The sequence below is a fragment of the Chelonia mydas genome, chromosome 4 (genome assembly GCF_015237465.2).
Source record: "Chelonia mydas isolate rCheMyd1 chromosome 4, rCheMyd1.pri.v2, whole genome shotgun sequence".
NCBI lineage: Eukaryota > Metazoa > Chordata > Testudines > Cheloniidae > Chelonia > Chelonia mydas.
In genome coordinates, this window is record NC_057852.1 from 56,765,834 (window position 1) to 56,792,607 (window position 26,774).

At 40.3% G+C, this 26,774-nt stretch overlaps 1 protein-coding gene across 6 annotated transcripts; it reads right to left on the reverse strand.

The window, feature by feature from the left end:
• PRMT9 (protein arginine methyltransferase 9) lies at positions 1 to 24,548 on the reverse strand. 6 transcript variants are annotated; one of them, XM_007055703.4, is made up of 14 exons: positions 24,194 to 24,548; positions 23,250 to 23,303; positions 22,489 to 22,689; positions 21,792 to 21,940; positions 19,659 to 19,895; positions 18,159 to 18,326; positions 14,949 to 15,051; positions 9,428 to 9,534; positions 8,810 to 9,002; positions 6,169 to 6,352; positions 5,059 to 5,767; positions 2,499 to 2,652; positions 1,869 to 1,991; positions 1 to 1,650 (listed from the first exon to the last, which is right to left on the reverse strand). In XM_007055703.4, exons 2-14 carry the CDS (start codon positions 23,253 to 23,255, stop codon positions 1,435 to 1,437), a joined length of 2,550 nt encoding a protein of 849 aa, XP_007055765.3. In that variant the 5' UTR covers positions 23,256 to 23,303; positions 24,194 to 24,548; the 3' UTR covers positions 1 to 1,434. The 6 variants fall into 6 exon arrangements, 5 of the variants coding, with proteins under 5 accessions (XP_007055765.3, XP_027673899.2, XP_027673901.2 ...); XM_027818098.3 differs by having other exon boundaries at positions 23,250 to 23,429; positions 24,194 to 24,468; XM_027818100.3 differs by having other exon boundaries at positions 22,489 to 22,699; positions 24,194 to 24,437.
• Between the last annotated feature and the right edge of the window lie 2,226 nt (positions 24,549 to 26,774).

Sequence of the window (26,774 nt, forward strand, 5' to 3'; positions counted from 1 at the left end):
TTTAATAAAAGCAGTGTTTTATTGTGCAAAAGCTGCTATTTGTATGGAATGGCACAGAGCTTGAAGAACTACATCTGGAGCTTTTTCTACTAAATAAAAAATGCACTCTTCCCTTTCTTTAAGGTCCACGGTCTGTTTAGAGTAGGAAACAAAGAAATAGTGACAATAGGTTTCGTTTTAGAATCTTAATGTGGAAAAACTGTCTTGGTCTTTGCTTTCTTGCCATCAAATTTGAGAAGACAGCTTTTTTTTCTTTCCTACCCTATTTTTTGCCTTTGTTTTTGAAATTTTCTAATTCCCTTCAATTGTACCTCAACTTCTTAATCTTTGCCATGTAACAAAGTTAACATTTCTCTAACTGTAGCTAGTGCATGCGCCTCTTACACAGTAGTGAAGCATTTGTCAAGCGGTGCATTCCAGTGCAGGACTTAAGAGTTTGTAAAACTCTTTTCTAAGCAGCAAAATAACCTCATACAAGTGCACCCACCACCACAGAATCTGAGTATATCAAACATTTAACAATCTTGATGAACTTGGTAGGTAGGGAACTAGTATCCCCATTTTCCAGATGGGTAAAGTGAGGCAGAATAAGTAACTCAAAGTTCACAATAGTACAGTTCCTGGTTCATCTAAACTTTTTGAGTCTTGGTTTCTTAACCACATGACTATCCTTCTACCCTGCACAACAGCTTCATGACTTTGACAAGTGTTTCTTAAGAGTAAGTTCAACTGTGAATAAACTTGTGCTGCTGCAATTGTAGGGGTAGTGCAGACTCAGGAGGACAAAACCCAGGGGGCCTGGAGGCAGTGAGAAATAAATGTATACATAGTCAGATCTATAACCGGGGGTATGTGTGGGGGGAGAGTTTAAGAGGAGGGAACATAACCATGTAGGGCATTCACGAGTTTATTTTAAAACTGCCTCCTTAATACAGCTTCATGCAACTTAAAATAGTTGCCACAAACAAGGTGTGGGATTGAGGGGAGGATCTAATTGTGTCACAATATTGCATTCTATGTATGTAGATATTTATACAGTGCTTACTGCTAAGGTATCTGAGCACCTTACACAAAAACAAAAAATTGTGAGCATCTCTGCAACAAAAATTACAGCTTCCTCTGCAGCTTGTACAAAGGAAAATTGGAGAAATAATCAATTCAGTTGACAATGAAGCTTCCTGCTGCTGAGGAAGACATGACTTCACTATAACAGTTCAAAATGTCCTTGCAGAATGACTTGTAGTTCATCAGTAGGTCCTCTTTTTTTTTTTTTTTTAAATTAAATCAATTTAAAAAAACCCTCTTGGGCCAAAACATAAAACCTAGATTTTATGCTCTTCTATTAAACACCTTAAATGCTGAGCCATTCTGCTAATGTGCATAGATAATTTTCTTTGATTTGAACATATCAATCAGTTTCCAAGTGACTACTCTTCACTGCTTTACTGTGATGCTGACATTGCTTTTATAGTGCTGAATGTTGAGCACAAGTTCATCTCCAAGCTGAACTTGGATCGGTTTGTCAAGAACAACTGCAGCTTGTTTCCAGTGGGAGGAATCACTTGACGTATCCAAATAAATATCTTCATCTAGATGTATATGATACCAAAATGGAATGGCAGTGACTTGGCCAGACTTACAAACTTGCACCTAAAAATGAAAAGAGGTTCTGTAAGGAAGTAGAACTCTAATTTTTCACTGATTTTATTTGTATTATAGCAGTGGCTAGATCACCAAGAAAATCAAATACAGTGGTTCAAACCTGTTCAAATCTACTTCAAATTGGCTTGCACTGAAATAGCTTTTGTACTGAATTTTTCAACCACGGTAATGAGGAATTGAAAAAAAATTGTGCCCGTTCAACTTACCTTTATTTCTCTATTGGAGCTGTTCAAATAGGGATTCATGAGATCTAGTCTTAGCAGCTCTGCTGGCTTGCTTAAGGGCACACATGGTAATGTGGCAAGATCCAAAAATACACGAACAGGCACCTAAGGAGGAATATACCAGGCTTTCAGGCTTAACAATTATACAACAGCAACTTTCAATTTGTGAATTACTGCATTGCTTCCTAAAGGAACTGAACTGTTAAAATAACTATCGCTTCTAATCCTTTTTAAAATCTGGCCCTTGTGACACAAGTTGCATAAGAAAACAGTCTCCTACCAAAGCTATTTTTTTGAACACTGAAGTATTGGAAGTCATAACTTTTACTGGTTTTAGAGTAGCAGCCGCTTTTACTGCTCTCCATATCAGATCACAAATCACTTCTGTCCTACCTGAAGCATGTGTCTTGACTTCTATTACAGTAAATTTACATCAGTATCTATGCACAGAATTTAAGTTATAAAATATATTGAAGAAATTAATCCAACATCATTAATACTTCCAGCACTGCTTTTTCTTAAATTCCTTATATTGAGGTTATGGCCCTCAGTTGGGCATTTATGGGTTTTGAGAGCTATGCTTGATATTGAAGCATGTCGCTAACTTCCTACCTTGAACTGGTTGATAAAAGGTGCTATATTAAACCCAAGTGTGGGTTCAGTCCCTTGAACTGCACTTTCAAGTACTAAAGATTGCGATTCTACGAGCATCCCATACATCACCACGTATTGTGGGAATATCTTTCCTCCAGAGTGAAGCAAACACCTATAAAGAGAGATAGAGATGTTTATTGCCAAAATGTGTTCTCCTGCTAGTAAGAAACTAAATCAGGGGTGGCCAAACTTTTTGGCCTGAGGGCCACACTGAGGAATAGAAATTGTATGGTGGGCCATAAATGCTCACAAAATTGGGCTTGGGGTGCAGGAGCTCTGGGTGGGGGTGGGGCTGGGGATGAGGCATTTAGGGTCCAGGAGGGTCTCTGGGCTGGGACTGAGGGGTTCGGAGGGGGATCAGGGCTGGGGATGTGGGAGCTGGGGTGGGGCTGCGGATGAGAGGTTTGGGGTGCAGGAGGGTGCTCCGTGCTGGGATCAAGGGGTTTGGAGAGCAGGAGGGGGATCAGGGTTGGTGTGTGGGGAGAGGCTCAGGGGTACAGCCTCCGCACAGCGCTTACCTCAAGCAACTCCCGGAAGCAGTGGCTTGTCCCTTCTCCGGCTCCTAGGCACGGAGTGGCCCGTGACCCTTGGAGCGGGGCCATGCCACGGCTTCCAGGAGCCGCATGGTGCGACCCCTGACCCGGCACCCTGGCTGCAGAGCCAGAGCAGGGCCAAGACGCATGGTGCAGTCCCTGACCCGGTGCCCCGGCTTGAGCGCCAGAGCGAGGCTGAGACGCGTGGTGCAGCCCCTGACCCGGCACCCCAGCGAGAGCTCACAGGCCGGCTTAAAACGGCCCGCGGGCCATAGTTTGCCCATCCCTGAAATAAACTGACTGCATTAAGGTCTTGATTCAGAATGGGTACTTAAGTTCCAATGAAGTCAGAAGTGTTCAAATGCTTCTCCAAATTGGGGCCTAACAGCTTTTCAGATCACTCCTAATCTAAAATACCTTGTCAAATTCCACACTGTATTATACCAGGATTCATTTTCTTTGAAGGCTGGTTGACGTTTTGTCTTTGACTCGGGGAACTCAAAATATTAAATACCCAGTGAAGAACAGTGACAGGACAGGTGGAAGAGCACTGGAGACAGGCCATTCTATGTCAGTGCAAGCCCTACCCTTCCAGGCCAGTACCCTGCCAGAAGCTGGGATTGGATGACCAGATCACATGATAATTGCTCTGTTCTATTCATTCTCTCTGAAGCATCTGGCACCAGCCACTGTTGAAGTCAGGATACTAAATTAGATGGATCACTGTTCTTACCTGGCATGGCCATTCTTATGTAGAATGTAGTTATTTCAGTAAGATGGTGTTATAGGCTATTAAGGCTTCAAATACAAGGTCTGGTTTATTTACAACACTGTGACTCCTGAGACAATACTGAAGGATTGTGAAAAAATGGCAACAGAAGCTGGGAAAGAGATCACTAGGGCACTGTTCAGGAAATCCTGCTTGAGAGTCAATCCCTTGTGCAGAATGAAAATGGCAGGAATTCAGTTGATGTGCCCAGGATGATGTGCCCAGGATAGTGCTAATTATATTAAATCACCCACATGTGGGATGCCAGCAGTGTTTTAAATATTTAACAAAATCATTCTCAATACACACAAGAAACAAAAGTTAACAGTATTCTTGTGCTAGACTCAGAGGCTTCTTCAGTTCCCTGACACAGACTGCTGAGCTGTCAAGAGCAGCAGCAAGTAGGCATTTAATTCTGCCTTGACTTTGTGCTCTCCTTGTTTTCTAGCAGAGGTCTCTTTACAAAGGCACTAGCAGGGACAACAAATGGCAAAAAGAGAGAGACTTACTTCCTTAGCCACATCTTCACAGTCTCTGACAACTGATGTGAATGTACATATGACACAATCAGAACCAACTTCCCCAAAAGGGCTGATACAGCAAAATCACGCCCCCTTGATATTATTATCCTGACCTCACTAAAAGTCTGGATGAATAGATGAAAATGTTACACATGCACACACACCCCACACCACCCCAATAAAAGCCCTCTAAAACTGAAAATTCATCCTTTCTTTCTCTAATGTTCCTCCCACTGTTTGTTTTTGCTCTTCTTGCTATTTTCTATTATTTTGTCTTGTATTTTCTTCATTTCTCTCTTGCTTTGTGTTACCTTTTTGTCTGTTCACTATCCCTTTTTCTCTCTGTCTCTGTTCTAGCTCACATGTATCTGTCTCGTAAGAATTTCAGTCTGTTCCACAGCAGCTTGAAATGTACAAGATTCTGACCTTGTTCTATCACTCAGATCTCTTAAAATTTCATGCTGCTGATAACAGCATCAGGACAATTGTTGTTTAGATTTCTGGTATGCTTAGCATAAGATTCCCCCCCCCCCTTTTTTTTTAAATCACAGTGATAAATTTCTATAAAAATGAAATAATTTAACCGATTGTCTTTGACCAAAATAATTCCAAGCTTCAGTCAGACTGGCTGAAGCTTGAAATTACTAGGGAGGTTCTCTCTCACTTTCAGAAGATTTACAAATGTCATACAGTACCTGGATATTGCTGCCTTTTCCATCACCTCCTGCTGGATTAAACCTGAAGTCTCTATGACATCCAGAATTATAATACTCCACAGTTTGTCTGATTTGGGTCTCTGTAACACCACACTCTCATCCTCTAAGTGGCTGAGCCAAAACTCTAATGTTTCTTTAGGGAAATGGTTGGCTTCTGAAATTATGTTAAGGGCTATTTGATGCTGCTCTTTTTCAACAGAACTGTAAGCTTTAACTGGTCCAAGTTTGCCAGCAATTATTGGCAGAATCGAAAAGCCCTCGGACACATCTAATACATACAAAGGGTCATGAGTTGTATACGAGGAGTTCTTGTTTTGACTCTTTTCAAAGTTCATCTCTCTATCGTGACCATCAATATCCATTGACAGAGATTCTCTCGTTGGGATCAAGGATGACAACACTTTGCCAATGGCAGCATTAAAGCATTCATGGTATGGCACATTGTTCAGAAGTGCAATTTCAGTGGATTCCAGCATGCACTCCTGCCCCATGCCATCCGGTGTGCTAGTAGTTTGAAGACTAGCCAGAGCACTACATAGTTCAGCCTCATTGCCCAAAGCCAGTGTGTTCTCCCTTTCAATGTCCATCCCATACTCTGAAGTTAAAACAGAAATCTTCTGGATCCTCAAGTAGCAATCTTGGCAGCATACTTCCATCATCACAGTGTCTCCAGGTTTCACAGAATAATCTTATCAAAAAAGTACAAAAAGGTACATTAGTAACTTTCAGAAATTATAAGGGAGTGTTCACACAAATGTCTAATCTGTGGTTTTAGGAAGCAAAATCTACACTAAAGCCATTTTCCATCTCCTATGAGGAAACTATTGATATAGCATAAGAGGGAGAGAAGAGGGACAGTGATGGGTGGGGAAAGGCTAACTAAGTTAATAATGAAGTAAGGATTGCGAGGAACACTCAGGGAGACTGAGGAAGAGAAATATGCTGCTATGGTTAGTGATGCATTGTCCTCTTTCCCTAATATGTTCCCTTATCTCTGAGGCAAATTGATAGCATCCTTTGAAGACTAGTTACTATCAAATAAACAAAATATAAAAAAGTTAATAGTATTGCCATGGAAAATCCACATACCAGGAAGCCCCTGCACAGGGTAGACTGCTTGTTCCCAGCAAGTTTCCTCACTGGGACTTGTAGATAGACTATGCTCATCATCAAGTTGTAGTACAAACCAGACCACAATAGCATCCAGTATACCTCCTTGAGTGACAGGTACGCTGAACTTGCAAGGCTTCCTGGTTGCCAGGCTTTTCAGTTCCTGACCATGATAGTAAAAAGAGAAATAAAACTTGAGTACCTCTTCCCCAAGAATGATGGCTGACTAATGTTGAGACTGGAATGTATGTCAGACTCCTTTTTACTGTTGGGAACATAAATTTAGAGCTTGTTTTTAGAATTAACCCCAGAAGCAGTTAATTTAATTTCTGAATTTCGTACTTTGATATGTAACCCCTGCTCCCAACTGTTAGTGTGTCAACAGTTTTATGTTGTTGTTTTTTTAAAAAGGGAATATGTTTGAATGACACTATTTGAGAACCAACAGTGGGCATGAGGGGAGAAAAAAAACGAGTGAGTTGCCAGTGTATGGAGAGGTAACTCCATTGCCAACAGATTGCTGGTGGCAAAAAGCTGCACAGTCATGAGTATTCACTTGTTCCAAACAAAAATGAATACATTTGTTTTCACCTACTGTGTATTGTATTTATACCTCTTCACACAGTAAGGCTGGAATCTGCTTTATTTGAAGATCTAGTTCAGTGTTTCCCAAACTTGTTCCGCTGCTTGTTCAGGGAAAGCCCCGGCAGGCCCAGCCGGTTTGTTTACCTGCCACGTCCGCAGGTTCAGCCAATTGCGGCTCCCATTGGCTGCGGTTCGTTGCTCCAGGCCAGTGGGGGCTTCGGGAAGCGGCGGACAGTACGTCCCTCGGCCTGCGCCACTTCCCGCGCCCCCATTGGCCGGACATAGCAAACTGCGGCCAGTGGGAGCCGCAATCGGCCGAACCTGCGGATGCGGCAGGTAAACAAACCGGCCAGGCCCACCAGGGGCTTTCCCTGCACAAGCAGCGTCCCAAGTTTGGGAAATACTGATCTAGGTAATAAAATGTTTAGAGCGTTCCACATTATTTCTAGGATCTTATCAAATGTATTCTGTAAGATTAAAAACATATATATTGGCACAAGTTGAGAACAACATGTACAAGATTACGCATTTGACAAGACACTAATCGTTTATCAGAGAAGCCAGAGCTGGAAAAGACATTAGAGATTGTTGCAGCATAGTTCCCTGTAATATATTCAAGTGCTTTGCTTTACTTCATTCGTTGACCTTAGATGTCAGCTAAGGTGAACAGGGAAAGTTACCGATACAGAACATAGCAATTCCCAACCAATCAGTAGCCAAGAATGATTTTATCTATATAACAATTTATTTTCAGCTTTGGCTCACCACTTTGGTGCAAACTCCTCTCCATGGGTCAACAAGCCAGAAACACACACATGCACCAGCATCAAAATGTATCGCCCTTTCAGTCTGCATTGCTATCATTGGCTCAGAGACGTACTCAGCTCTATTTGGTGCATATGTAACCCACACACCTTCTGGGTGTGGTGTTCTGCCCCCTCTAGTGGCACCGAGACCACGGGGGGGGGGGGGGGGGGAGAGAATGAGTCTGCTCTACAGCCTTAGCTAAGAGCCAGTTGGCTTTTAACTCATGCGGTAGAGGCTCATGCACTAAGCTCCAGAGGTCCCCAATTCCATCCTGCCCACTGACGACCAGGGTCTGTGGGCGTTACACATACACAAAAATAAACCTATTTACATTGTCAAAATATAGATGTACAAGATGGTTTCCATAGGGGAAATAAATCATGAGTTGTTTGAATGGTGACTTATCCCACTCTCCACTGCAACCATCTATTAGCAGCTCATTGTTAAGTGGTAATATTTTGACTTTAAATATAAAATACTCTTTCCTGTGTCATCCTCAACAATTCATATACACTTCTATAATTTTACTTGAAATCTGATCAGTTACAACTCATTTATATATTGCAATTCTAGTGGTAAAAATGAGCCAGTAGGTCAAGGGCATATGGACAAACACATAACATCACATTTAATAAATTTACTTAGGGTGTCTTTACTGCAGAGTTACCTCAGGATATTTCTTGGATATTATCCCTGTCTCTACTTCTGTTCACACACAAAACCCCCTCACCCAAGTTTACTGGTGCTTTAAACCCAGACTAGCTGGCCTAACTGGGGCTACAGCCAAGAGCTCAGGTGCCACTTTCACTCAGACTGGTAACCTGTTCACTTTGCAGTGAGAATGCAGCTAAATCACTTGAGTGCGGACAGTCCTCCAATACCTTTCCTACAATTCCCTCCTAGAAGGACAGACAAGTTCTTCTATAATTCACTGGGAAAGAATCCTGCAGCACAAGGAACCATGAGATATACCCCCAGAAGTCCTAATGATGCACGTGGGTGAGTGCAGCCCCAGTGAGCACACTAACTCAGGTACGGCTTTGCAGAGTGGCTATTCACACCCAGCACAGGCTAACCTGGGTGCTCAAACTCAGATAACTATCACCCAACCTAACGGAAATGAATAAATACCCTTACAGACAAGCCAGACTTTTGGCTCTGCATCAGCTGCTCTACAGGTTTTCTGTTTGTTTGTTTTTAGGATGTAAGACAGTGAAGAAATCATTACCTCCAGATTGTTGAAATCCACTGTCATGGCCTGAAAGGGTTCTGTCAGTGGCATATAACCCCCAGGAACTCTACTGAGTTTTTCTGTGGTGTAAGGTTCAATAGTTTCCTCTGAGTTCACAGAAGCACGTGTTGGACTACAGAACTCCACTGTTTCTGCCAAATGCACACAGGCAACTTCTTGTACTCCCACCCTGGGGGGGGGGGGGGGGGGGAGCAGGGAGGAAGAAAACCACAAACAAGCCTAAATTAGACGAATTAAAGCTTATACACAGTCCTTCCCCTTGAACACTGAACATATTGCGTGCGTAGTGTGATAACAGACATTGTTGGTAGCTGTTCCTGGAATATTAAACATACATCTCTTTCAGGAGTTAAATACAGACCTAAAAGTTAATCAGTACCAGCTCAGTCACTCAACCATACAGAAATTCTGTTCATACTTTGCACAGCTGCTTAAGTTGGTGGTCTCATTTAACTACACACACAATAATACATACAAATATTTGTGTTAAGTGAATGGAAAATAAAAATATTTCCCTTTTGTTTAAATTGATCACATTTCTTTTCCTAAATCGGTCAAATGTGAGCTCCAAATCCTGTCAAAGTATAAACACACCTGTGATGTCTGCGTATCTCTTTGCATTCCACTGCCATCCCAAATACAATAGCACCTGCAGGAATAACTTGGCCATAGTCTTCTGTGCCAATGTCTTGATTTTTAGGCTGTGAAAATGTAAATAAATAAGATGGCACAATGAGATGAAGACCTATTTCTACTGGTACTGCTGAGTTTAAGTTTGTTATTTCTCTGTCATTCATTATTATCTCAAAAACTTTAATAAATATTCTCAAGACTAATGACGTTTTTAATTATTTTTTGTAATTGCAGTCAATTCAATTTTTTGTGCAAATGTAGAGAATTAAGTTATTCCTCTTTTCTTGAAAAAACAGCCAATTGTATACTATATATACTGAAGGATGAAAAGTCTAGAAGCTGTAGTTATTTTCCCAATTTTTTCATTTCCCAAAGCATTTCAAATGCTCCTTTGATATTGTTGCATCCACAGTGACCTTTTCTTTGCATACGCTTTGATCACAACAAATTGATGGCATATTAAAGGGTCACTCACTAGGAGGTAGTATTTTTTGTTTTTTCCTAATGTATCTGCCTGAAGAATATCCCATTTTCAGTTCCAGGCTTAACTGTAAAGTAAAATTTTTCCATAACTCCTTATTTCTCAATAATGCCAATCTGTATTAGATATGAATTCTGATAGTTTCTAATAAGTCATGCTCTCCCATGTGATTTTATCAGTCTATCCCCTGTTTATCTTGCTACTTCCCAGTAATTAATTTGATAGCTTCAATATATATTTTAAAAATACTTTACTTTTACCACCTATCTTTCAGCATTGGTTGTTTCTCTTGTATCAACTGCATACTTTTTCTCAAATATTTCTTTTCCATACTTAGATTCATAGATATTTAGGTCAGAAGGGACCATTATGATCATCTAGTCTGACCTGCACAACGCAGGCCACAGAATTTCACCCACCACTCCTGGGAGAAACCTCTCACCTATGTCTGAGCTATTGAAGTCCTCAAATCATGGTTTAAAGACTTCAAGATGCAGAGAATCCTCCAGCAAGTGACCCGTGCCCCATGCTACAGAGGAAGGCGAAAAACCTCCAGGGCCTCTTCCAATCTGCCCTGGAGGAAAATTCCTTCCTGACCCCAAATGTGGCGATCAGCGAAACCCTGAGCATATGGGCAAGATTCACCAGCCAGATACTATAGAAAATTCTTTCCTGGATAACTCAGATCCCACCCCATCTAATATCCCATCACAGGCCATTGGGCCTATTTACCATGAATATTTAATTACCAAAACCATGTTATCCCATCACACCATCTCCTCCATAAACTTATCTAGTTTAATCTTGAAGCCAGATAGGTCTTTTGCCCCCACTGCTTCCTTGGAAGGCTATTCCAAAACTTCACTTCTCTGATGGTTAGAAACCTTCGTATAATTTCAAGTCTAAACTTCCCGATGGCCAGTTTATATCCATTTGTTCTTGTGTCCACATTGGCACTGAGCTTAAATAATTCCTCTCCCTCTCCGGTATTTATCCCTCTGATATATTTATAGAGAGCAATCATATCTCCCCTCAACCTTCTTTTGGTTACGCTAAACAAGCCAAGCTCCTTGAGTCTCCTTTCATAAGACAAGTTTTCCATTCTTCGGATCATCCTAGTAGCCCTTCTCTGTACCCGTTCCAGTTTGAATTCATCCTTCTTAAACATGGGAGACCAGAACTGCACACAGTATTCCAGGTGAGGTCTCACCAGTGCCTTGTATAATGGTACTAAAACCTCCTTATCCCTACTGAAAATACCTCTCCTGATGCATCCCAAGACCGCATTAGCTTTTTTCACGGCCATATCACATTGGCGGCTCATAGTCATCCTATGATCAACCAATACTCCAAGGTCCTTCTCCTTCTCCGTTACTTCTAATTGATGCGTCCCCAGCTTATAACTAAAATTCTTGTTATTAATCCCTAAATGCATGACCTTACACTTCTCACTATTAAATTTCATCCTATTACTATTACTCCAGTTTACAAGGTCATCCAGATCCTCCTGTAGGATATCCCTGTCCTTCTCTAAATTGGCAATACCTCCCAGCTTTGTATCATCCACAAACTTTATTAGCACACTCCCACTTTTTGTGCCGAGGTCAGTAATGAAAAGATTAAATAAGATTGGTCCCAAAATCGACCCTTGAGGAACTCCACTGGTAACCTCCCTCCAGCCTGACAGTTCACCTTTCAGTAGGACCCGTTGTAGTCTCAGCTTTAACCAATTCCTTATCCAACTTTCAATTTTGCTATTGATCCCCATCTTATCCAATTTAACTAATAATTCCCCATGTGGCACGGTATCAAACGCCTTACTGAAATCTAGGTAAATTAGATCCACTGCGTTTCCTTTGTCTAAAAAGATCTGTTAGTTTCTCAAAGAAGGAGATCAGGTTGGTTTGGCACGATCTACCTTTTGTAAAACCATGTTGTATTTTGTCCCATTTACCTCAATGTCCTTAACTACCTTCTCCTTCAAAATTTTTTCCAAGATCTTGCATACTACAGATGCCAAATTAACAGGCCTATAGTTACCCGGATCACTTTTTTTCCCTTTCTTAAAAATAGGAACTATGTTAGCAATTCTCCAATCATACGGTACAACCCCTGAGTTTACAGATTCATTAAAAATTCTTGCTAATGGGCTTGCAATTTCATGTGCCAATTCCTTTAATATTCTTGGATGAAGATTATCTGAGCCCCCCGATTTAGTCCCATTAAGCTGTTTGAGTTTCGCTTCTACCTCAGATAATGGTAATATCTACCTCCATATCCTCATTCCCATTTGTCATGCTACTATTATCCCTAAGATCCTCTTTAGTCTTATTAAAGACTGAGGCAAAGTATTTGTTTAGATATTGGGCCATGCCTAGATTATCCTTGACCTCCACTCCATCCTCAGTGTTTTGCAGTCCCACTTCTTCTTTCTTTGTTTTCTTCTTATTTATATGGCTATAGAACCTTTTACTATTGCTTTTAATTCCCTTTGCAAGGTCCAACTCTACTTGACTTTTAGCCTGTCTCACTTTATCCCTACATGTTCTGAGCTCAATAAGGTAGCTTTTTTTTGCTGATCCCTCCTTTCTTCCACTCCCTGTATGCTTTCTGCTTTTTCTTAATCACCTCTCTGCGATGCTTGCTCATCCAGCTTGGTCTACAACTCCTGCCTATGAATTTTTTCCCCTTTCTTGGGATGCAGGCTTCCGATAGCTTCTGCAGCTTTGTTTTAAAATAATCCCAGGCGTCCTCTACTTTTAGATCCATAAATTCTTCAGTCCAATCCACTTCCCTAACTAATTTCCTTAATTTTTGAAAGTCAGCCCTTTTGAAATCAAAAACCCTAGTTGCAGATTTTTGTTAATCCTTCTGTTCAGTTTGAACTGAATTAGCTCACGATCACTTGAGCCAAGATTATCCCCTACAACCATTTCTTCTGTGAGGTCCTCACTACTCACCAAAACCAAATCTAAAATGGCATCCCCTCTAGTCGGTTCAGCAACTGCTTGATGAAGGAATCCATCAGCTATCACATCTAGGAAAATCTGAGCCCTATTATTATTACTAGCACTTGTCCTCCAGTCTGTATCTGGGAAGTTAAAGTCTCCCATGATCACACAGTTTCCCTTAGTATTTACTTTATTAAAAACATTAAAAAGGGCTCTATCCATATTCAAATTAGATCCCGCCGGTCTATAGCACACCCCAAGCACTATCCCAGGCGAGGCTCTAATAGTTTTCTTCCCCAATGTAATTTTTGCCCAGATGGATTCTGTCTTATCCATTCCATCGCTTATTTCTTTACATTCTACCTCATCATTGATATACAATGCTACTCTACCACCTTTACCTTTATTTTGGTCTTTCCTAAATAGCACATACCCTTCAATACCTGTAGTCCAGTCATGACTACTATTCCACCATGTTTCTGTTATCCCTATAATATCTGGTTTCACTTCCTGCACCAGTAGCTCTAGTTCCTCCATTTTGTTACCTAGGCTCCTCGCCTTGGTGTACAAACATCTTAACTTTTGCTGTTTGGCCTCACTTACTTATCTTGTTCTAATCAAGTCTTTGTATTTTAGATATAGGTTGGCTTTCTCTTTATTGTCTTTTTTCTCTCTTCACTGTCTCAACATAAACAAGCTGCTGATCAATAAATATAAACTCACCAAATGACAACACAGACATGGCTGAAAGAGGGTGAATCGAAAGTAGTAACCTCATAAATAGTTGTTATGTTTCAGTACATCTAAAACTACCCTCTCAAGGAGCTACACATAAGCTTTCAATTATTTACACACCAGTTGTGTGTGACAGTTCATTGTATTTTCTTGTATAATTTTAAACCCTGTATTTGATTCTAACTTGAAGGAATACAAGTTACCTAAAAACATGCATAATGAATAGATCAAACTATTCCTGTTTTTAATACTAGAGGTCATCAATTTCAGTCTAATAGAGCAGATAAAAAACCCTTCACCTAGATGGTGATTTTAAGGTAATCTTTTTGTTTGGGAGGAAAACGTGAAAAAAGGAACTAGATCCTGTGACTTTTCACAAACTGCATCCCTTTATTTCATGAGACCTAAACAGAAGTTTGTCAGACACAGATAATAAAAAGTAGAGGTGTTTTTGTTTCTGTTTTTTTGGGGGGGGAGGGAGGAGTTACATTTACATAGTCTTAAAGGCAAGATGCATCTAGCAACTCCCCCCCTCCTACACCCTCACCCCCCAAAAAAGATGCAGTGGCATCTTCCAGCTTTTCAAATTAATCACCAAGGAATTATTAAATATAAAATAAGGGTGAAATGGAAGATTTAACAGATTGGTAACAGAATGCCCTCTAGTGTTAGAAGCAGACGCATACTAGTTTCTATTAATTGCATACGAGGTGATTTTGGTTTCAGTCACAGTGAACAGGTTTCAGAGTAGCCGCCGTGTTAGTCTGTATTTGCAAAAAGAAAAGGATTACCAGTAGCACCTTAGAGACTAGAAGCCTTTTCTTTCTAGGCTGCTGTTTCAAATCCAGCCTAGATCTCTACTGACTGCATGGCCTTCTGACAGCCGTTTTGTGTCTTAATATTAAATTAATAGATTTCAGTCTGGTTTGCAGTAGACAAGTGTACACAATACAAAAGTCATCATAATCAGCATCACTGATAGACACAGAGGTCAAGGACTAAAGAGCCATAAAGACTGAATTACCCTCCCTACACTGCTCCTGCCAGGTTAGTGTTGAAAAACATTGATAAGGCAGTGTCATTCGCAAGGCGCATTGTCACTGCTTGTCTACTCACATATAACAGGCATGATACTGTACTTCTGCCAACAAGGCTGTCAAATCTCACTTTCACAAGCACTAATGTAACTCAAATTTAAAAATAAAGCATCAATTGTTTAAGCATTAGAAAGAGTGGAACATTCATAATAAGGATGTGTTATGTATGTATGTTTCAATGTGGTTCTGATTTATAAGTATCTGAATATATCACCCACCTTTGGTTGTAAAAGCAAATGCTCCCAAGCATGTATCAAACTCTCCACAATCCCTTCTCCAAACAAACCTGCATCTACCGTTTCTGTGACAACCAGGGAAACCCTATGAAAAATTGTTTTTAAGAAAAGGTAGTTACAGTTATGACATGGTAATGGGCATTACAAATTTCTGCTAGAAGTCACACCTTTTAAAATAAAATACAAATGTAAACTGAATCTAGAGGCAGCAAATGTTGATAAAAAGCTGTGCTACTAAAGTATTAATTCATGTAAGTGAAAAGCAAAACACATCCAGCAGAGGGACATATTTTAAGCTGTTGTTATAACAAGTTATTCAAACTATAGATAAGTTTATAAACAATGAGCAACAATTTTCCATGAAACTTTCCAGACAATGCTTAGGAATCATTAGGTATGGGACAAACCTATAAGACAAACATAAAAATAAACAGGACCTTTCAAACAGACTTGAAATATGGCAGACCATATCCCAGAACACAAGCTTACATGTAAAATAAATTCAACAGTGATTAGCACTTGAAGGAGATTTCATAAAATTTTTGCTCTATCATCAGTTTGTTATGTATTAAGTTAAAGCATGCAAACAGTGCAATTTTATAGTTATACTTTAAATACAACTTCTAAGCAGGACATGAAAGAGATCAGTGGGCACATACTACCTTTAAATTAGTAATTTAATTTGAGACTAAAAACTGAGGCACCTATATTAATCTTGGATTAATCTTAAATCTCAATACTACCAACAGCAGCAGGGCTGAAATGATGAATAAGCATCAGTAAAATAGTGCTGAGTCTACACCAGCAACCCTTTAATAGATTTCTGCTATTTAAACTTACAGCTCCCCAGAAGCATCCCATTTGAAAACAACTCTTAACCAGATGTGCTGAAAACTAAAATGCTAAGTCAAACTGTGGTTTGCCAACTGCAACAGTTACATTGTGCTTTCTGGGATCCTGAGTGGACTCAGTAGCCTAATCAACAAAGCTTTTTAAATACATTATAATTTGGTTAAAGTGACACTATTATTTAACCCATAACCACTGTACAAAAGGACGTACTACCAATAAAGATGAGAGGACAATTGTAGAGAAAATAAATAAATACACCTTTCAAGGCAAAAACAGAAAATAAAGCTAAAAACATACTGATGCTACATGAATACATTTAAGTGTGAATAAAAACAAGATGAAATTACCAATATTAGAAATCTTATAAACTGAACAAAAAGATGCCGATGTCCTTTTCTGAAAGCTACCAGAGAACCTGAACTTGCTAAGGATGAAATCATTGTGCCAGCTGTCAGCAACCAGTGTGAGGTGCTTCGCAGAGGAATGGAGGGTGGGAGAAATGTGTCAGAACTAGAATCCACTTGGAGCAGTTGTCACATGGCCCTGCAGATAATTACTTCAGCCCAGTATCTAAAGCAGCCCTCTGTGCTGCTTAAACTTCTCCAACGTCGGGGTGGAGGATCTGCACAAGGGCAATTCCCCACCAACCTCCTAGAGGCCACCAAGTAAGAAATGTCCACCTCATGTGCGGATACCCTTAAATCTTGTCTCACTCCTGAATACAACAGATTTCCTTTGAGTAGTGAAGTTAAAATCCTTTGTTTATGGCATCTCAGACCTACCACAGAAATCAGCGAGATCTTCCAAACTTGACATTATAATTAATTGCAGAATTAAGTACAAGATGTACTGGAGCAAATTACACATGTAAACATATTTGGTAATTAGAAAATATGGCTAAAAAGTTATTAAACATGTGAAAAAAACCATTTGTATTTAAGCATGGTAAACTTGAAAGTTTTCTTAAGTATAAAAGTCTCTCAAAAGAAACAAAGATGTCAAACTTCTAGGATGCAAGTCCACCAATGATTTGTGTCCAATGGCAATCCAATGGCTAGAATCTAAAGCTAGACAAATTCCAATCGGAAATAAGACCTAAATTTTTAACAGTGAGGATAATTAACAATTGGAACAGCCTACCAAGAGTTTTGGTAGATTTTCAATCACTTGCTAATTTTAAATCAAGATTGTATGTTGGTTTTTTAAAAGATATTCTCTAGTTCAAAAGGAATTATATTGGAGAAGTTCTATGGGCTGTGGTATACAGGAAGTCAGACTGGATGATCACAGTGGTCCCTTCTGGCTTTGGAATCCATTAATCACATTAAGATTACTCTAGCAGTGAACTATATCTATTTTGAGAAACACCAACTGAATAATCATTTTGAAGATACAAAGCTAAATTTTTAAAACGCAAATTACTCTGAAGTCTTTGGTTTAACCTGGTATGGTAATTTATCTTCTCACTGCACCTAAAAAAAATATGTGATAGATTTTAAACTTAGTAGACAACTGAACCTTTTGAAATCATAGATATTCATCCCATATTTATACTGGACTTGGTTCCATCTTTTCCTTTTGCTTTATCCCCCTAAACTTATTTTTAGGATCAAGCCATTAGAAAGTGATCCAAAGAGGTGAAGAGTCAATGGATGTACCACTTTGCAGGATCTAGAATTAGCTTTTTTTCCCCCTTGACTAAGTAGTTAAGCTTTTGTAAAATCTCTAGGACAATAATTTCCTGGAACTGTGGACTTGAAACACCTACTGTATGTAGATGTCTATAGTGGAACTAATCTGAAAGATAATGATGTAAAATTATTCTCCTGTAACCTTTAGGATGTAAAGAACCTTACTGTCATTAAATAATGGTCTGACATTGTTGCAAATGAATGGACCTAGAGAGCTAACCAGACTTACCAGTCCTGACAGCACACACACAAAAGATACTGCCAAAAAATGTCCAAGAACAGGAGGAGGAAAACCCCTAACTGACAACCAGACACTGACCTAACTGACTGTATTATTGTTCTATTTTTTTCCTCTTTTTGTCTCCTTTCAGGTTTGTCTGTCCCAAATGTACCTGGTAGGTAAATGGTTTGAATGAATGAAGTTTACTCTAATGAATAGTGAAACATTACTTGCGATATTGTTAAATACGGCCTTCTATGACAGAGAAGTATTAATCTAACAGACAAATTGTGTGAGAATTTTTAAATACCATCTCAATAGACAATTAGTTTCTGTTTTCTAGTGAGTATGTTACATTTTGCAGTTTTTCTCCACTTGCATAAACAAAACTGAATTAAAAAGATATCACAGTAGGCTATTTTAAGCTACCTTTCAGGTATGTGCTTTGGAATTTCTATATCAAGAGACTTCATATGCAGAAGTTTGATTTCTCCTTCCATATTATTTGCTGCTACCACATCACAAGCAACTTCATACATGGTCTTCGACAACTCACAGGCATAGACACAAGGTGCTCCAGCCTTCTTGGCAAACATACTGCAAAATAACAGAAATCACCATAGGAATTAGTTTATTCTTGTCAAAATTTCAATTAGAAATTATTTTAGGTAAGAAAAGTCTGAATTTTTTTTTAAGTATATGTACATTTACTGTAGCATTTATTTCATATTCTTAATACCAGTACCTGATATCAGTACTAATACAAACTATAGCACTTGGGTGGATATCAGATTTTCCCAGTATACACTGTATTACCAGCAGTATAGTTTGTCCAGAACTACTACAAAGATAATATGTATGACATGAAGGCAGTAATTCATACACTATAAAACCAGAGGGACCACTGCGATCATCTAGTCTGACCTCATGTATAAGGCCACAGGACTTCCCTGAACTAATTCCTGTTTGAACTAGAGCATATCTTTTAGGAAAAACATCCAGTCTTGATTTAAAAATTGCGAGTGATGGAGAATCCACCAGAGTCCTTGATAAGATGTTTCATTGGTTAATTATGCTCACTGTTAAAAATTTGCACCTAACATCCAGTTTGAATTTGTCTAGCTTCAGCTTCCAGCCATTGAATCTTACTAAACCTTTATCTGTTACATAGAAGAAGCCCATTATCAACTTTTTCTTCCTCACATAGGTATCATAGAATCATAGAATATCAGGGTTGGAAGGGACCTCAGGAGGTCATCTAGTCCAACCCCCTGCTCAAAGCAGGACCAATCCTCAATCAAATCATCCCAGCCAAGGCTTTGTCAAGCCTGACCTTAAAAACTTCCAAGGAAGGAGATTCTACCACCTCCCTAGGTAACGCATTCCAGTGTTTCACCACCCTCCTAGTGAAAAAGTTTTTTCTAATATCCAACCTAAACCTCCCCCACTGCAACTTGAGACCATTACTCCTTGTCCTGTCCTCTTCTACCACTGAGAATAGTCTAGAACCATCCTCTCTGGAACCACCTCTCAGGTAGTTGAAAGCAGCTATCAAATCCCCCCTCATTCTTCTCTTCCTTAACCATCTTTCTGTTAACACTCCAGGAGCCCAATCTGTTTCGTTTATCTCTACAAGGTATGTTTTCCAATTCAACATTGTGACTGAATGAACATGTATTAAATTAGCATGTGGATACCAGACATACCATTAGTGAAGCAGTTCTAGGTACTGACTTCACAATAACAACTCTAGTTATGTCTTTCCTTCCTTAAGCTTTGTTTTAATATATGAAAATTAATTTTCAGGGTTTTTTTTTTTTTTTTTTTTTTTTTACAGAAGATAATTTAAATGTACATGACAATGACTGCTAAAAAGCAAGTATATTTATATTAATATAGTTTACATTAAACATGCATTTTATGACAAACCTCAGTATTCCTGTTCCTGCTCCAATATCTAGAACAGTTCTGCAACCAGAGCGGACCACCTTCTGAATTGCTTTCTGGTAAATCAGATTCCTGTTGGTGTCATTAAGCATGATAAAGTGCCAACGTTCTACCAGCCAGTTTGCAACACGGTAAAAATTCTCCTTTGCATCAGCAAAGTCAGGGTTTAGCTTCAGTGCTTTGTGGAAATATCCAGCTGCTTCATCTCTAAAGCCCATTCTAATAGTAAAAATGACAAATAAATAATAAAGTATGGAAGTATGCAGTTGGTTGCCAGATATCTGAAACCTGAAGATTAGGGGGGGGAAAAAAATCACATTTTTAGACATTCATTACTGAATTGTTAAGTAGTGTTGTTTTTAATAACTGTTATAGTCACAATTTGAAAGCTACTTTATTTTGCTTTAAGGGCTATGTCTTTATATATGAGAGAGAGGTACACCTTGGACAAACGATAAAAAAAAAGTGAGCTCTAAATAATTTAAGAGGGTTGAACATAATAATTTTTCATTTACAAGACTGTTTCAGAGAAAGATCCCTTTACTCTAAATATGCTCCTTTATAAAATAATGTTTTCACTAGAAAACCAAGCAATGTACTTGGCTAAAATTGAGTTATGAGACACTACTGCACAAAGTCTCTATGTTTTTACATTTTAAGGATATAAACTTAAGTTCCTTAACCAATGATATGGTAGTTCTGTGTCAAAAAGAATGAAGTTATCTTTACAAAGTAAGATTTATGGTACTACCCTCAGTGATTTAAAATGCAAAAATACATAAAATATATCATTTATTGTACTCTGCTTCTACCTCTCTATTTCATCCATGACTCTGCCGCAGTAAAACAATTGGCGTTTTATAAGGATTATTGGCCCGATAAAAACAGCAACAGTGAATCAGAAATGCAAGCCAGAATGGAGACATGTCAAAACTCCAAAAATCAAAGCTAAGTAAGATTTTACCCAATTCAGGTGTAATGTATGCCATCACAGCTCATATCAAATTGTCACAGCTTGAGTTACCAGTGTTTCCATTAGATCACAATTTTAAGAAGATTATAATTACCATAAAATATTGCTCTGGGCTGAAATTCTCAATCTGGGAACAATTAAAAATTGAACATTTTTAAAGTTTAAAAAAAATGCAAGGAAAATATAGTCAGAAGGGTTTTTTTGCTCTTTATTTAGAAAAAAAAAAGAATCAGAGTGGACCACTCTAATAGAAGTGATCTGGATTTCTAGTTAGGAATTAAGGTTTCAAGGCCAAGTCCTATTCTAACATACCACCCTGGCAGGAACTTGAAGCACTGTGGGGGCACCATGTGCAGCACCTTTTAGGGACTGCACAGTGAAGGGAAATGCCTTATATTGTTAAGCAAAGACTAAGGCTCAAACCAATCAAGAAGAGGAAATTTACAGGGTATTCATATTCTGAACCAGCCCTCTTTTATCTGAACTGGTTGTAATGTGGGATCTTTAGGAGGAACAGAACAGAGTAGAGGCAGAGGATCTTCATAACACCTACAGAAACGTGGAACATAACCACTTACAAAAATTAAATTACCCAAAACTATAGCCTTCACACTGGCTTTCAAACATTCTGGTTTAATTTTTTATTAAATAACTACTGCGTGAGCAGGTAAATGACATTTAAAAGGCAGTATTTTTTTATTATTATTTTTAAAGACCAAATGCATTTCTTAGGATTGAATAGTATGTTTAAGCAGTGGCTACTGCACATATATTTATATTGATTTAACAGATTTGAAATTCAGTATTACATACTTAACATTGTGCCCAAGCTCAAAGATACCCCTATTCAGCAAAGCTGAATCAGATCCTTATATGTTTATTACTAATTAATAATAAATAGAAAAGGAATACTTGTGGCACCTTAGAGACTAACAAATTTATTTGAGCATAAGTTTTTGTGAGCTACAGCTCACTTCATCTGTAGCTCACGAAAGCTTATGCTCAAATAAATTTGTTTGTCTCTAAGGTGCCACAAGTACTCCTTTTCTTTTTGAGAATACAGACTAACCCGGCTGCTCCTCTGAAACCTAATAATAAATAGTACATCTAAAAAAAAAAATTGAATATAGATTACTACCAACCTGAAAAGATGTTCCCCCATACTATTACATATTATTTCATCATTAGGAAACAGTTCCAGGGCCTGCTCATAGCAGTTAAATAAATCTTGAATCCGTGCAAGAGAAGCTAGCTCTTCAGCCCATTTGAAGAGGGTAAACTGGAAAGTTTCCTGAAAAGTGACGCAAACATTGCTAAATCAGTAATACGCGTATCAAAAGCAGTGAATTGAAGACACTAGAAACTTCAGAGGAGGTAGTATGAAATTAGTCTTGAAATGAACACGAGCACAGTTATTTCCTTAACAGCACATAATGCTGGGAGTGCTCGCTTAGGTTCTCCAGTGAGGTAGTCTCTTCCTAGTCATTCAGCTACCCTTACCACTAATCAGCGCACAGCATAACATGTTACAGAGCTGTATGTAGAAAGTTTGCACAGTGCAAGCCAGTTCTAATAGAACATCATTTTTACAAAATCCTAAATCCACTCAGCTTTTAAGATTAAATGAATCAAATCCTATCCCTCAAGCACAAACAGCTCTCGTTAACCAAATTATGGGGTCATCCTTAACACTGCTATTTTTCTCTTTAATTCTCCTGTCCATTCTTCAAAATAAGTTACATACAAAATAAAAGCAACACCTGTTCATTAGAAAGTTCTTAAGAGTGAAAAAAATATAATTGAGTTTGGACGGTCTAAAATAATTCAAAAAGCACTCACCCTGACATCATTTTTTAGCTCAGGTGCTAGGTTTAGTACCAGGAGATAGTGGGCATATGCAGTTCCAAAATCCTGATTTTCCAGACAATGCTGAGCACTCTGTAAAGATCTGGAAACCAGTTCACGTCTGCCAGCTTCCTGACCACCTGGGTGGCCACGATGAGATTTGGCATTAGAGTTGGGCATTTTGAAGAAAATTAACTGTGCATTCCCATAAACAAAAATAAAGGGAAAAAAATTCTTATCCTAGAGTAATTGTAACTTGCAAATAAAAGTAACAGTAAAATATTTTAAAATTCTAGTGTGCAATGAAGAAGGCCCCCCCGGTCCTACAAAGAGTTGCAGATGTGCTTAACTTTACACATTCTGAGTAGTTCCACTGTTAAACATGTAAAAGTCTTTACAAGGCCTAAAACTGCACAACTTTTTCTGCTAAACTTTTGAAAACCTTTTAGCATGTCTCTGGAGGATCAACTTGTTTTTATAAACTCATATATACACACAGAATTTCATGCTTAACTACCCACAAAACTTACAATTAAACTTTTTCAGTAATACGGCTGGCATAATATATACTCAGAGAAAATAGTCTCCATAAAGTGATACTAAGGAGGACAATCTACTTTGTAGTTAACACCTAAGAGCAACAAGTTATGACAACTTTTTCCATAACAATAAAATGTTAAAATATCATAGGAATTTGTGTATAATCTTATACCACATTTTGTGAAATAGGGTCCCCTGTAATTTTAAATGCTTACTTCCATATATAGGTCCTGGTCCTGCCTTCAGGATTTTCAGACTATATCCCAGGACTGAAAGATAATACAGAAAGCAAGTTCCCAGCAGAGATGTTCTCAAGATGTATTACACCACAAAGAAATAACAGTAATCCACATTAAAGTTCATCAACTATTCTTCAGTTATGTAATTCCATCTACCTATGTACGATGAGTATGACACAGACATGACATGATACAGTTATCTGAAGAGATGGCTTAACTAAGGGGAAAACAGAACTGTAAGAGAAAAGTTCAAATGATGGATATACCAATACTAATATAAACATCTGTTGATCAGCTCTTTGGGGGGGGAATATTGTTCCTATTGGAGGAAATGAGTGCCAGACACAGGAAAAGCTGCAACAGCAACATGTTGACATCCATGCACTTTGTGCAGAAGCATTTTCACATGTATCTGGCTGGTGGGATTTCCTTTCTGCCAAACCCTGAGGGAAAACAATTTGCCTTAGTACCTGTTTGTTCTATTTTACGTCTGCTTGGCACCCACGTTACAGGGATCCTCCAACTACTTGTACCGCCTACACTAAATGGGCACAGTGGCCACTTCCTTTTATTTTTGTATTTATTCTTTAAAAATGCCCTGGGTGCCGGGGCATACGAGATAGAGACAAAAATGTACCCTCTCTGTGACAAAATGAGCATATGAGAGGGAACAAACGTACCCCCTCTGGGAAGGAATGCGGGTATACGGGGGAGCAGAAGCACTGTGAGGGAATGAGTGTGTGTGTGGGGAGGGTGGGGGGTAAGGGGCAGACGCACCCCGATCTGAGGAACCCGTGCCTGCGACATGGGAGACGAGCTCCTGTCCAGGAAAAAGCAACCCAGGGCAGTGGGGATGGGTGGGGACGGGACGAGGTGTAACACATGGCGGCGGTGGGGAGCGGGATACGAGGACTGGTCACCTCAGCGATCCTTCCGGGAGGGCCTGGCTGCTTACGGCTCGGCCCACAACACAACTCCGGAGCCGGCGACGGACACGCCAGCCGGGGGCCGCCATTTTGGCGCCGGGCGGAGACCCTGCCTCGCAGCTACAACCACGGGGTTCGACGCCGGGTCCCCCAGGAGGCCGCGCACGTCTCAGCACCGCGATCGCACAGGCGCAGAAGTGAAGCCAGTGAAGCCGCTGCGCGCGCCCCCGCTCATCCGGCCGGCGTGACGTCACTTTGCGCCACCCAACGCGATGGGCAGCCTGGAAGTTCCTGAACATGCGCAGGAGAACTGAGCATGCTCAGTAACATCTGGTGAATCCGCTGCCCTGCCTTGGGGCGGGGTGCGCTCTGCTGTTATGGGGGTGAAGGGGGCAGTCTGTGCTGGGGGAGCAGAGCTGATCACCGCACGGGGTCAGACAGCCGGAGGCAGGGACAGGCTACAATTGATTTCAGGCGTGGGGACAATAAATTGACAAATAGGAGGGACAGAGTGAAGTGACAGGGTGCAAATGAGGGATCCCCATGGAGGACATTAACTAGAAAGTCCCCAATAGCGGCCAGTGCTCCTCAAAACCACCTAGGGAGTCAGTGGACCCCTCCCAGAGGCATGATTGGATAAACCCCTGTCCAGCTTCCTCCTCCTGGTGTGATGGAGGATATTGATGAGGGGGGCCCGCAACCCCGTGGGGCTAGGGGCAGGGCTGTCCTTACCCATACGCAAAGTAGACAGCTGAGTAGAGCACCAGGAAGTTTGGGTCAAGAAATATCCTGGTGCCCTGCACAGCTCCATGCTGCTCCAGGCTCTGCCCTCTACGCGCTGCCATGTCCATCGGCGCCGCCCCTGCAGCTCTCATTGGCCGCAGTTCCAGGCCAATGGGAGCTGCGCGGTTGGGGCGGGGGCAGTGTGCAGAGCCCCCTGGTTGCCCCTATGTGTAGGAGCCAGAGAGGGGACATGCTGCTGCTTCTGGGAGCCGCATGGAGCCACAGCACACGAAGAACAGGGCAAGACCCTGACCTCGCTCCCCGGCTGAAGTGCTGGAGCAGGGTAAGCCCCGGACTCTGCTCCCCAGCGGGAGCTGAAGGGCTGGATTAAAATGTGTGAAGGGCTGTTGTTTGCCCACCCCGGAACCAGAACCTCAGTAGAAGGTTCTGGAGGAGCTGGAAGAGGGGCTGACACTGACACACCCTATTTAGATGCGTGCCAGGGTCTCCCTCTCACCACAAAGGGACAGGTGTTGTTAGGGGAATTTGTGAACTATGTCAGGTACATGGCTCCATGGAGCAGCTGCAGCTAATATCCCCAATGGGACATGGAACCAGAGTGGAGTACAGGCTGGTTCACCAGGGGTCCTTGCTGCTGGTGGCCACAGGTCTCTCCATTTAGTGTCAGGACAGCACATGAGAGAGAGGAAAAGGATAGCCCGAAGCACAAGTGTATACAGATGTTCCCTGGGTGTGATTCAGAAGTGGACCAGCTGGTTATCATGCAGCCAGCTCAGGTGGCTTGTGGGGCCAGGCCGCAGTGGCAAATTTCATAGGGCAAGGGTTGAAGGGGACCATCATCCTACAGGTCCCACTCAAGGAAAGCAAGAAAAGCGGGGGGTAAGGCTGCCCTCACCTCCTTTGACATACGACAGGGGATGCCAAGGGTGGGCCACCCCATGTGCTGGTACCCGGAAGGGTGATCCACTGGCAGTGGTTGAAACAACAGTGCATGTGAGGCAAAGGTCCTCCTGTTCCCTCTCCTCAGTTCATCTCAGCACCCACGTCCCAGGGTTGCATTCTTAAAGACTCAGTGCATCCCAATGCCTAGACAAGACAGTTCTTCCCTATCTGATACAATGTTCTGAGCTGCTAAAGAAAACTTGAGTCACTGAATATTTTACATATCTGCATCCCCCCTCCAGACATTATAATTATCACACATCTTTTTAATGTTTAAAAAATCCCTTATCGGTTTCTATGTCTGCATAAAGCTTCATGGCAGTTCACAAATTTGTCTGAGCTGCAGTTCTGAATGTCTGAACTGGACTGGCTTTTCTTTTCTTTTTTGTAATCCACTGTAAATGTTGTTACTCTCTAAATTATTTACTTTTTAAAGTGTTCTTTTTATTAATCCTATCACTTCATCATTTATCTTCACTAACATTGTCCAGATGGATGTCATTGTGCTATTTTGTTTATATTAGCAAAGAATCGTTTAAAATATTAATAGTTGCTAGTAGCTTCAGCAATCACATCTCCCAGTGTTTCTAGTATAACATTTCCTATATGTAGTGTGCTACTATTCTATTTTTTTTAATACACAAGTTTATTCTTTGGGATTATATGACTTCAAGGCTAACTGATTTCCTGGGTTAGTGTTTTTCAGTTTCCTTTGATCTGTCAATGGGAATTGCCTTTGTCAACTGTTATTTTGCCTCTCTATCCAGCAGCCTAGTGCTTTTTCACATGTTGCTATTTGTGTGTAGAACTTGGTTCCCAAATATTATGGTTCCCAAATATTCATTAGAGGCCAGATTTTTAGAATTTGAAAGTAACTAGATGCTTTTGA